This window comes from Lygodium microphyllum, chromosome 9, assembly GCF_053477565.2.
Source record: "Lygodium microphyllum isolate KBCC chromosome 9, Lygodium_microphyllum_v1.1.10, whole genome shotgun sequence".
Lineage (NCBI taxonomy): Eukaryota > Viridiplantae > Streptophyta > Polypodiopsida > Schizaeales > Lygodiaceae > Lygodium > Lygodium microphyllum.
The window spans coordinates 42971332-42984637 of NC_141143.1; the positions used below are offsets into that span (position 1 = coordinate 42971332).

At 42.5% G+C, this 13306-nt stretch overlaps 1 protein-coding gene across 2 annotated transcripts in view; it reads left to right on the plus strand.

Moving 5' to 3' along the window:
- LOC148030983 (MADS-box transcription factor 23-like) overlaps positions 1-13306 on the plus strand; it is a 127560-nt gene that overhangs the window by 1154 nt on the left and 113100 nt on the right. For both annotated transcript variants that reach the window (XM_087685652.1, XM_087685651.1), the window contains exon 2: positions 2-101. In XM_087685652.1, coding sequence (XP_087541778.1) covers positions 2-101 — 100 coding nt within the window. The remainder of the gene's footprint in view (position 1; positions 102-13306) is intronic.

Below are 13306 nucleotides of genomic sequence, written 5' to 3' on the forward strand. Positions count from 1 at the left end.
GCATGTCGGACATTCTGGAACGCTATCGGGATTGGCACATCTCCCACGGCCTTCCTCCCTCGTCCATGCCTGCGGATGTCTCGCTGCAAGATGAAGCACAGGTACTGCAGCTACTCCATTCTCCTCGTCTCCTCTTTGACTAATGATGTCGTGAACTTTCATTTCTCATACATGTTTTCATTCAGAACGCTGGAATACCACGTCGTTTGATTGGTCCTGTCTCTATTCTGGGCGCTTTGCGGAGGGAGCGAGATAGAAAGCCAACGTTCACTGTTGATAGGATTGTAGGACTAGAACCAATATTGACGGAGTTTTAGGAAGGACCCGATAGTGTTGAATGAATCACATTACTAAGGACGGTAATATTTATTATTGGAAGCGTGGATAGGAATTGTGCAAGGAGGCGTTGCATAGGATTGCGCTAGAAGTTAGGCACATGAAAACCGAAAAGAAGTCATCATGGATCGGGCTCAAGACGGCACTTTGCTTATTGCCTAGACGTTTAATATGAATCTTTAATGGACAAGTGAATCGATCTAAGTGTCATAAGAGAACGGCAGTTGATGAATGTGCCACACGAACTTGACTTTACTCACTATTTGCAAGAGTCCGAGAGAATGAGGTCACTCCTCCGTGGTGTAGCACTATTCTTAAAGCACTTGACTCACCCATTTTCAAATTGTCTACAAGGCATGACATATAGAAAATTGGGGTTAGTTTTTTTGTTTGATTTAAACTTCGATGAGATTGAGAAAAGTTGCAAGATAAAGATAGGGAGAGTAAAACATAATTAGAATATCGTATTAGAATGCTGGAGACAAGACAATTTAAAGTACAATCCAAAGAAACAAGGATAATAAATAAAGTAAGTTCCTTATGGATCTAAAGATACAAGGGCCATCCCAAACTTTTAACAATGTTAACAAGCACCAATTCAAGAGTCTAGCCAAAAGTGAGCACCAAGAGAAATAAACATTATGAATTGTCAATGTGGAAGAAAGTGGAGATGCCTACGTATTAGCCAAGAGTGGAGAGGCTATATGGATTCTTTCTATAAGTTTATAGGTAAATCATGTACGTCCATTACAAGATATATGCCTCATATCGATATTCTAAGCGATGCAAATATTCATTTTACAAATTTACATTTGTCATTGCTAAAGGCATCAATACGAGCGTCTCTACAAATTCTTCACAGAGGACATCACTATTTGTGTTACATTTGCAATATTAATAGTGTCACAAATTGCGATGCTAATAGCGACGTGGAATAAATTTGCGGCACAAATAGTGATGGTTATAGAGTAAAAAAATTTGTTGTCCTATCATCCATAGCATTATGTGTCGTGTAATATTTTACAAAATAATTACATATTGGATACGTAATCATCATTAATACGAATACAAAAACTACTTAAAACCACAAGATTGATAACTCATAAAATTCGTATGAGACTAGTGATGACAACTCATGAAATTACATGGCACTATAAAAATGAGAGCCAAAATGTAATGTCCCCGCACTCCCCATAGGAACCCCTCCCCCTAGGACAAATTTTTTAATATTTTTTTTAAAAATTTCCCCCTCTCTCTCCCCCCTCTCCCCTGCCGACTGCATGGCATGGAGAGAGAGAGAGAGACAGGAAGTAGTGAGGAGAGGGGGGCATGAAGCCCCCCAGGTGGCGGGAGGATGTCGCCTTCCCCCCCCACACCACCTCCATAAAGCTCCATGGGGGCTCACCAGAGAGGAGAGAAGCTTCCCCCCCCTCCTCCCTCCTCACTGTCAGGCTTAGCCCTTCTCCCCATCGGCAGACAAATCTCCCCCCCTCTGTTGCAGGTTCGGCCCCCTCTCCGTTTGACGTAGGTAGTGTGCCCCCTACTGGCGATAATAGCGGCCCCCCCTCTCCCAGTTCTGCAGTGCCCCCCCTCCCCCCTTCTCCCCCAATGTTCGAATGGTAGCCTACCCACCTGTGATCGTGGTGAGAGAGAGAAGGGGTGGAAGAGAGAGAAGAGGAGAAGAAGAAGAAGAAGGAGAAGAGGAGGGAGAGGAAGAAGGAGAAAAGAGAGGAGAGAGGGAGAGAGAGAAGGAGAGAAGAAAAGAAGAAGGGAGGAAGAGAGAGAAGAGGGAGAGAAAGAGGGAGGAAGAGAAGAAGGAGAAGAGAAGGAAGAGAAGGGAAGAGGAAGAGAGAGAGAGAGAAGAGAGAGAAGAAGAGAGAAGGGTAGAAGAAGGAGAAGAAGAAGGGTGAGAGAGAAGAGAGAGAAGAGGAGGAGAGTCTAGGGGAGATAAATAGAGAGAATATAGGCTGAGAGAGAAATGTTAAAAAAAAAAAAAGGCAGAAATAAAGGGAGAAGGTGAGAGGTAGGGAGGGTGAATTGATAGTGAGAAAGAGAGAGATAAGGGACATGGATAGAGTTAGATTTTGTTATCCTCCCTCTTGACTATCATAATCACATTACCCTCTTGATATCATATCCGCAATTTTTGGCTAGCTACTTACCATGGCCCCCAAGCGTCACGAAGGAGTGACCATGGGAGCTACCATAGTTGCTCAAGAGACAAGTACGGATGGAATTTATGGTGCAAATGGAGCCGTTGGAATTAAGGCCATTAATGTAGCACGGGGTATAGCCAATGCGGAAATTAGCACAACTCCTGACCCCGTCTCGTGAAACGAGGTTCTCCTTGGCCTAGGGAAGAACTATTGATTTCATTCCGCCACATTAAATGATAAGGTTTTCATAATATGTCACATAAAATGATAGACTTTCACTTAGTTTAGTGCATGATTTGTTAACTATAATTCATAGTTTACTTTCGTGATTAAAATAAATACATGAAATGTTTGTTTCCATTCATAGGATGCAATTGCACAGAAGCATAGAGGACTTGTCATCTATCTTGCATTCCACACGGAAGATAGGTCTTGATCTTGCATACCACAAATAGGTTGTCTTATCCTATGATAGCCAATGTTTATGTTTGGAGACCGCATGAAATATTAGGATAAAATTGCATTTAGAATACAAACAGGTTCTTACACTTTCATGGATCGCTTACAAGGAAAGATTTTTATGCATTATATGATTATCTTTTACCTATGTTAGAGCATAAGAGGTGATAAGTGATTTGAGTTTAAACTTTTATATACTCAAGTCACATGAGACCTTGCACTTTAGGAACAAGTACTCATTGCCAGATATTAAGAGAGTTAAAGATTGTTTAGGCTATACTAATATATTAAACGCACCATATGCATGCGAGATAAGTTTGATTAGACAATTCTGCATAGCATGGCACTAAGAGAGGATGAAAATAATGTACGACAAGTCTTGCATTATATTAAATGTGCTTTAAGTATGTTAAAAGACGTACAAGAAAATCGAGGATTTGTCTTAGATTATTGGAAGTAGATATCCTCCAGGTTTAAGCTAGGCTAGTAAGCTGACTCTAAATGGAATGTGGATCAAGGTTTATGCTTAGTTGTTTTGAAAAGGATATTTCTAAGTGAATTGACTGGCTACCTTGGTAAGAGGAGATCCTACTGAGGACAAGTGGTTTATAAGCAAAGTGATTGCTTGATGTAGAAAATGATATTTTTTTAATTGAAAAATGAAAGGGATGTTTTCCCTAGAAATTGTTGCTATGCTGCTTGCTTCAGCTATGGTTGATTTCCTAAAGGAATAATTAAGGAAGCATGGTGCTAACTACCCCTCGCGAATCGCCAAACCCTAACCAAGGGGGTTGCGAATCCGCATCGGGAATGTGGATCGAACGCGCCGTGAGAGGTCTCTTCGTGGAAATCACTTGGCGTAGAAGGATGCTTGGATGCCAGTGGGGGCTCTAGTCGTAAATCCCAATGCCTGCGGGCCCTACACAAGTGTTCTACGTGACTTGAGATGGGATCTCGAGGCCTTGATACTAGTTATAAGGCGGAATCTTGGAAGGATAAACCTTCAGGTTTTATTTCTGGGAGACGGAAGGATTTTTTTGCGGAGGTAGGGAACACTTAATTCTCCTGTATGGGCAAGAGGCAAACCTTAATCTTAAGAGAAGTTAAGGAAGTGCTTGATCTTGTTTTATCTTGTCTTTGTATCAGTGTCCTAAATTACGTAAAGGAACCTGTGACTAATGGGTTAATTAAGGAAGCTGCTTTTATGTGTCCAACATAACGTGGTAGGTAATTAGATAGCTAAAATAACCCCCGAGGGAAGCGTGGTGGATGTGACCAATAGGTCTATCTTATGGAAGGGTGGACTCAGTTAGCCGAGAGCTTTCCTCAAAAGGAAATATTAACGAGGAATGTTAGGGAAGGACAGACGATGACCTTAGACAAATATTGGTTAGGATCCTGATTCATATCGTTTTAGGGGGTTGGAATGAGACTTAGCCCTACAGGCAGAGAGGTCGAGGGATGCATCCCTCTCGTTTCCCATTCTCGTTGAACCAAGTGCGGTATGAGTCTACTTGGGTCCAGTTGTATCTATGCAAAATGGAGCGACTGTAGACCGACACTAGAAGATTGTTAGGAAGACTCGATTGCTAGGAACCCAGACTTCAGGTCGATCCTAGTGGGAATGGCCGAATAAGTTCCGTGGCGGGGGAGACTTGAGAGACCCTAGTTAGCAAACCCTGTGTCATTCCTTGGGAGTGTCGGGCAGCGTCTTCTAGATTGATCGCTCGATGGGTTGCTAAGATGTGTCCCGCAAATTGAGGAACGGGCACATTACACAAAACAAACACGAAAATTTATATGTAAAAATCACAAAGTGTGAATTTATACGAAGGATGATAAGTGCATCAAATAAATGTTATATGGAATATGAGTGAGGCTTGCATAGATCGCATTATAAAAAAAGAGGATGCCGTGTACTTTGCAAATCCAAGCGTGTGCTATAGATTCTCACCATCTGAAAGTTTGTCTCGATGTAAAAAGCATCGAACAGACTCTACAAAATGAACAACCAGACAATTAGTCCCTTATACATAATGCATCATTAAAAAAAACTAGTGACTATTGACAACAAAGAGGATTAACTTACTAGGTCGTTGTGCCCGTTCAATCTATTGATAAGTGCTGTGAGATCGTGTCTCTTTGCATATCGAGTCTCCAAACCTGTGGGATCGTGGTTTGTGATGGAGTACTGCCAAAAAAATAGAATAGCATTGTTAGAAACATGATTGTTAGTACAAGTAATATTTCAAATAAGAAAGCGAGAATAATCATATGAAAACTTACAAAGTCCTCCAGATTAGTCATGTGGTTGTCACTTCCCAGATGATGCATGACCCTTGCTTCCAATCGTACCTCAAATGTCTCTCACTTTGCTACTACCATTACTATCGTCCTGGAGAATCTGTGGCCTCCTCCTCTTTGAGTCTCCGTCAATCCTCTACATCTAGCTACTCGAGCTTTGAGGCACAACTCTTAATTACCTTCCTTACGTTTGATCGTTTGTGTGACATATATACATGTATACACTCCATCATCTACCCAATGAAAAATCTCTTTGCCATCGTAAGTACTGAAAACTCATCATGTAAGGAGGTCACATATAGTCCTTACTCCCCTCGGGTATATTCATCTAGTGGTCTAAAACATTGTGCCTAAATACTTATTGGCATAACTCCCTCATGCAAGACATCACCCTTCTCCCCTCATCATTCATAATTACAACACTTGTTCTATTATCTACAAGGTAGCCATATTTTATTGGGGTATGTCTAAGGTATTGCCTCTTCCACCTACAACCATGCTCTTGGGCATAACTAGGAGACTCTTGTATATTTGGCATGTCTGTAGGGGTAGTATCTCTCGGAGTAGTATCCATAGGGGTGTCACCTGTGGAAGATTGAATAAAACCAAGAGTCGCGGCACTAGATGTCCCTACTAGTGTGACAAATCTTGGAGGTGACAAGTATTTACTAGATCAACGAGACGAAGACACTGCATCGATGCCTCCATAACACCCACTTGAGCCACTCTCTTTAAAACTGGTACGAGAGCGAGGAGTAGCGATCCTCTTTCGAACTAACCATGGACTCGCAGCACCCACATCTCCGTAGCACCCCCTAGAATCACTCTTTCTATTCGGGGGATAGTTTAGAGCGTCGATCTCATCTATTGGAAATTGAACCATCAGAGTGTGCTGAAGTAGATCTTATAGAATGGCCTGATGATGTCCGTGACAACTTTTGGTCTACCATATCTCTAAATTGGCGCAATTGATCTAGAGATATACTTGTGAATATCTCCTGCAACTCCTTATCACTTCGACTCATCCTTCTTTCTCGATATTATTAAAGGTAACGTGCATAGACAGAAAATGAGGTTAGCATAATCAATATAAAGATTTAGGTAAAGTACGACAATATAACTTTGAAAAAAATGTTACGAATTAGAATGTATATACTAAAGTACCCTTAAAAGTAATCATCAATGAATTGAGTAAGCGGATGCAAACACGACTCGATCTATGGTCCCATGTCAATCTCCTAACACCACTTGGCATACATGGGAAGGTCTATAGTTAGATCACTGGAGAAAGAGGAGTCCACTTCATTCTTAAAAAATTATTGGCCTCTTGTCTCTTCGTCTATGTTAGTCGTGTGTGCCTCCCCTACATGCTTCAAGCCCTCTTCATCCTTCACCCCCCATAATATTCACTCTTCCATCTGCATACTCTCCTTGTCTATGTTAGGAACATTGCTTTCATCATTCACTCACACACTTTGAGGAGTTGACAGCATAATGTACTATGATTGAGGTTGTCAAGGATTTGGATAGAAGATTACATATTTGGTATGGCATATAAGAGTGAATCAATATTTGGGATTGTTTCGTATCATGGAAAAAAAAAAAAGATCATGTACTTGTTCACAATGACCCGACTGCACGACAAACATGTCATGCAAATCCGTCAATCTTTTCTCAGAATCTATTTTCAACAGAAATCCAGATTAACCTTGCCATGGAATGGTTATCCCAGCTTCTTCTAATACCACTTTAAACCATTGTACACCGAATATGATCATGAAGTTACAATAATCCACTGAGATAACACTTTGTAAGTTTCCAAAATACTCCATCTCATTTGCCATGGTACTTAGATCCATGGCTACTCACCGTTGCGGCTCTCTTGTGCTCGAACTTTGCCATGACACCACAATCCATCATGGAGTGCATTTTATAAATGCGCTCAACACGGAAATGTAAACTACGGGACCATGCTACCATACTGTAGATTTTGTATTGTACATCAAAATGGTTAGATTAGTTGTTGCGCATGAAATCTAGATATGACAGCAAATGAAGCATGTGATCATCTTCGAACTATATTCCCCCTCGAGAGTTTTCATTCTTGGTAGAAGCTATGTTCATAACTCTATAAAACCACCACATAGATATAAACTGCAACATCTCCTCTATATCCTCAAGATATCAAACTGGTCGATGGCGTGCAGTGTCAAAATCTCGATCGTGCTTCTTCGTGATCTTTTATGGCCTACTCGTACCTACCGAGCCACTTTTCCATGGATGGATGATGTAACATAAAAAAACGATTCACTTTCTGCTCCATGGCAGTATCCATCATTTTCTCTGCTCCACTTGTAACCACCACATCTCCGATTAATCTATCGTCATCCTTCAGCAACCATAGCATACTTTTGATTGAATCTATCATTGGTAGCCACTTTGAAATATGCACTAATGTCTCCAACACTAGCCAACCTTCAATCATGCTACCTTTTGATCGAGCTCATTGTCACATAAAGCCCTTTAGGTTTTTTTTGAAGTGCTCTAAGAAGACCATCTATAATATATAGATAGGTCTCGCAATCTCCACTTTATCTACAAGATGCACTAGGAGGTGAGTTTGTATCGTGAGTATGCTTGTAGGCAGGTACCTTTCAAAGAGGCAAACCATTTCTACCTCTTCCTATCTTGTGGATTCAATAGAGGATGTCTTAATCTCCTTTTATGAGACCCGTTGCACTAAATTCGACAACTTGTAAATCGTCTTGTGTATCTGTGGAGTGAAGCACCTATGATATGTGAGAGTGTGCAACGGAAGAAGAAACATGAATAGAGAGAGAGAGAGAGAGAGAGAGAGAGAGAAAGCAAAAAATAAAGGAAAAGATACTACATTAGCTGAAATGAATGTTGAATACAAAGCTGTTGACTAATCAGTCCCTGCACACAGCCCCAAGCATCACGAAGGGCACAGGATCAGATTGATGATGGCAGTAGCACCAAAGACAGAGAAATATGATAGAGTCAAAGTGTTCACCTGCTAAAGAAGGAGGGGAGATAATAATACAACTAACTATCAAGTGGAAAATACCTATAAATAGTCAAAAAACCAAAAAACTAGTCGACTTGAAATTTGAGGTCAAAAATATATCCGACTAGCATTTAATGCTAGTAAAAATGCCACAAATGCTCAGAAAAATCTCAAAAAGGATGGGCATTGTCTAGTAGGTGAGGCAGGCTGAAGAAGGAAAAAATTGCCTTGAGAAATGTACATAAAATCCCGATTGGACGAGAAAATGCATTGAAATGTAATAAATTGAGTGCTCTAGAATGAGCTACCTCCTCCGTCAAAACAAGTGATAGATAGGTCAGAGCTCCTAAAGTCCTCATCTGACTCAGATTGAGGCTCACAGGCAAGAGGTGACAAGGCATGACAAGCATGACTACTAACACCTCCTCTCAGATCTTGGATGTGGCGGAAGGCCAAGGGAGAAACGGATGTCAGGATAGCAAGAGGAATGCCAATGTCAATGAAGATTGTCGATGAAGATTGTCGATGAAGAAACCCCTCACGGTCTTGGAAAACACTAAGGGTGAGGAAATCCATAGCTGCATCATCGAGATTATCTGCCTCTAAAATGGATGAGGGGTATGAGGGAACCACTAGAGAAGAGTGTGGGGGATGGGAAGGAACTTGTGGACAAGAGGATGCACAAGCGGGAACGGGTGTAGCAATAGAAAACTACCTCGGAGGACCCTGCATAAGAGAAGGGAAATGGAGCTTCTAAAGCCCGCTTTCCTACCAACATATCACAATAACAGCCCCTGCAAAAGAATCCTCAATATAAACCGCCTGCTCGGTAAAGACAACCCGGGTACCAAGCCTAGTAAGGCCATAAATTGAGAGAAGTGGAAAGCCCAAGTCTAGAACATAAAGAGCCTAGGAAAGGGAGCTCCATTTGTGGTCGGGAAATGAAGACAAAGTTCCAACACCACAAATAAGAACTAAAACAATGCCACCAATAGTGACTGAACCCCTCAGAAGGATAGAGATCTTGCAACAAATCACCTCGTGGAGTCATATGACTAGAAGCTTCACTATCAACCAGCCAAGGCCTCTCAAAAGATAAGACATCCACTGAAGAAGGCTCCTCCAAGTTAACAATATGAAGGAAAACTTGACTCATGGGTAACTGTTGGGGAGTAGAGTAGAAGATATCAAATCGGAGAGATGGTAGCTAAGTTAAAAAAATCATGGCCATATCCTCAGAAGAGATCATCCTGCCAAGGGATGCAAGCTCATTCCTCATGTCCTCCAACCTGTTGATATGATCCTTTATGGAAGAAGAATCATCAACAACGAACATTCGTAATTTCTTCTCGAGAGTAATTTGATGGTAGGCAAATGTCTTTTTATGGTACAAAGAAGCAAGCGTTGTCCACACTTCCGCTACTTTTCGCAACCTGCGCACATGCACTAGGATAGAATCTTGTAAGCTCATAAAGAGGAAAGATTGAGCTCTCAAGTTGAGTCGATCCCATAAGGCCACACGATCCATCGATGATCCAATGGTGGGATCCTCCATTGGACGGGGAATAGGGTGGGTAACAAACTCACAAAGATCGAAGGTATCAAGGATACACTCCACCTTACATGACCAAAGTGAGTAGTTGGAACCATCAAGCTAGTCTTCTTTGGGCAAAGAAGGGAGTATGAGCACCTGTATAGAGGGTGCCATGAAAGGCATATGAAGGCCAACAGAATGAGCCTTCTGGAAAACATGGAGAGAATGGAGAATAGAGGGATCTCGTATAAACATGCTAGGTGACCTCCGATCGTCACATGAACTAGCACGAAAGTCTCTCCATCTCTCAAAGGAAGGAATAGAAACCTCATCCTTTGAATTAGTGATAAGATATCTTCGTATATATCTACAATCATCAAACAGTGCGCAACCAAAAAACTATCAAGATGGAGCTGCCTATGTCAGAAAAGATCCAGAAGATGCTATCACCTACAAGAGGAGAGAGAATGTTGTCACCTAGAGAGAAAAACTGTCATCTATCCTCCAAATGATGATGGCTCCTCCTCTATTGATGTGGACAATCTCCTATTGGCTGCGTTTGATGTAAATGCAGGCTATAAACACCTAGAAAATTGTCGTCTACTTCTCCTGATGCTGCAAAATAGCAAAACGTAGGTATGGAAGGCTGTGTTTCAGCCTGGACAACACCACCAAGGGCTACAAAAAATGGAAGAAGGGCTGCACTTGATGGTGTCCACATCTACAATGGAAGCTCTCCTTTGTGCTCTCAGTTAGGCTCTAAAACCATGAGAGAGTGCATAACAAAAGAAGAAACAAGAACACAGAGAGAGTGTGAGAAAGCCGAGCACTAATGGCTACCTCTCACATAGCCAACGTGCCATCCATATCTACGGGTGTAGTGAGCTTACCTCCATGCCATTTGAGTTACCTCCTCTCCTGCGCACTCTGGTAGCTCCACGATCCAAGTGCAAGAAGTGAGCTCCATCCCCAAGCTCCACGCTCAAAGCTCCATCACTGCGAGCAAGAGAAGAGAAGATACGATAAGAGAAGAAGAGAGGAGAAGGTGGAGAGCTTCTCCACCCCAAGGTCCCTCACCCTCACACACTCACTCCCTCACACTCTCACACTCCCTCTCTCAAGCACAAGCTCAAGCAAGCAAGAACAAGAAGAATAAGAAGAAGAACATGAGAGCTACTTTTTGCCACACACAAGAATGAGCTTCTCATTCACTTTTCAACTTTAGATACAAAACCCTAAATCCCTTTTGGGCGGTCATCCCCTTTTCCCTTTTTTACATGGCCGGCCGTAGCCTAGGCCATTTTTTCCATTGTCCTTCTATCTTCCTAGCTTTCTTTCCACCGCCCATCTATATGTCAAGATTGTGGGAGAGAAGGAAGGAGTCTCACTTGTAGCTTTCTTGCTTGCACAATGGGGAAATACACACAAAGGTGGAGGCTGAAAACAGTTTTCCTCTTCTTAGTTGTGTAAGCCAAAATAACTCTCATACAAAGAAATAGAAGAACCCTATATATGGGTCTCAAACCAAGCTCAACTAACTAAGGTGGCATACTAACTGAGCCACGAACTAGAGTAGATAAGGATAGCTGTCATCTAGCTATTATTCATGGGCGGTGTACCAACTGCATCTGCAACTAACACGTCGGTGACATAAATGCACAACGGTCACCCTGGTATATCACGAGTGGAGCTCGATATCTCAACACTATATTTACAAATTGCACGGGTGAGAGCCCAACGCTCCTTGAATTAAACCGCGATGCGCTTGCGCTTTTTTACACAAGTTTTGTCTTGCGCTTTTCCTTGTCCGCCTTTGCCTTCCATTTCTCTTGCCTTGGCCTTTGTCTTTGTCTTTTATTTTAGCTTTCCGGATTTTCTACCGCCTAGCACTCGTTTACAAGATTTTAGGGTGTGCCTTTGTATTTTAAAATGTACCTTTCCCCTTTTGCAGTTGCCTTGGACTTTTAAGGTTGCCCTTGCGCTTTTGGCATTTTCTCATCTTCTTTCTTCAATCGAGCTATCTTTTTTCCGCCTTTGCCCTACATCTTTTTTATTTCCTTTTGCTTTCTTCATATTGGGGTTAACATTACCCCCCTCCTAGACGAGTGCAAGTCCCATGGCACTCTACGTTGAAGGTAGCATGCGGAGCATGCACCGAAGACGTGGGCAGAAGGGACTGTGGTGGCTTGCCTTGGGGGAGTTCGGATGCCAGTGCGGATGAAGGTTAATGGTGGCAGTGAGCTGTTCCAATTGATGGATGATATGATTGTTGTAGGTGGCGATAGGGCTACTCTCTGTTGGGAATGCCGCTCATAGTTGGCACGGGGGTTGGTGTTCGTGGGATGCTCACGGTGGAGTTTGCTCGTGACGATTCTCTGGTGGTTGGCATGATGAAGTAAAGGACAAGAGTTTAGAGTTGGGCATTGATGTAGAGCTGACACCGATGTCATTGGAGTCTTTAATACTTGCAATTGGAAAACCTCTCAGGTGGTCTCTCCCTAAGGGGTAGTGCTATTCTTCTTAGCATGCAGAAGACATATTTTGATTATTTTGGGAGACAAGTCAAACTCTAAGCAAGCTTGGAGTATTGTCCTACACTTGAGGACTCGGACTATGTATAGACTTTGGTGCAGATATTATGTGAGTGCTCGTGCATACTTAGATATTACATAGGTAGAAGACTGCGGCCTGGTTTCTCATAACATCGTGTGGATGGAGCAAAGTGGTTTATGACAGAAAGAAGTATGCGTGAAGGTGGGTGCAACATTCTGTGCATTGTGATTGCATGATGTAGCAGGATAGAACCCAAGGATAGTGTACTATCCTTAGGTGGTAGACATGGGGCCTGTGGATGAGGATAGTGTAGTGTTCATGGCCATTCATGCGGTGCATGCCCCAATTGGTTGCCATGGTTTTAAGGTAGAGTATAAGAGGAAATTGTGGGAATGGTTCAGAGTGACATGTCTAACCATAGGCGAGACAAGCTTCCTAGGGCTGTCCTGCCCTTGATGTACCCTGAACTATTTTGGGTGATGCTAGGGGGCTAGGGGACTAGAGACGAAGCCAGCCAACCAAGGTCATTGGACGCACCTAATTTGAGGACCCCTAGGTGTGGTGAGCTCGTGGGTGTTTTTTTTTTTGCCACAGTACAACCATTGCAATATGCGGAGGCTATGAGCCTTTCAATGGGTCAAGACATGTCAAGCCTTGGAGGCTCGGGAAATGGATATGACCGTTATGAATTTACAGTAGCCTCATTGTTAGGGGAGCCGTTGTTGCAATATCAGTGCGATTGCAGCGACACCTGTCGTAAGCTCATTGTAGAGCTCGGCCCAAGAAGAGAGAGTAGCCATGACTATGTGTCGGTTTGCGTGATGTGGGCACTCACAAGGGTGATTGTTCACGTTCTACAGTGTGGCTTTGTTGCGGTTCATGCACAGTTGCTGGTTTTGCGGTGACCCAGGCGTTGAACACATTTGCACAAAGACC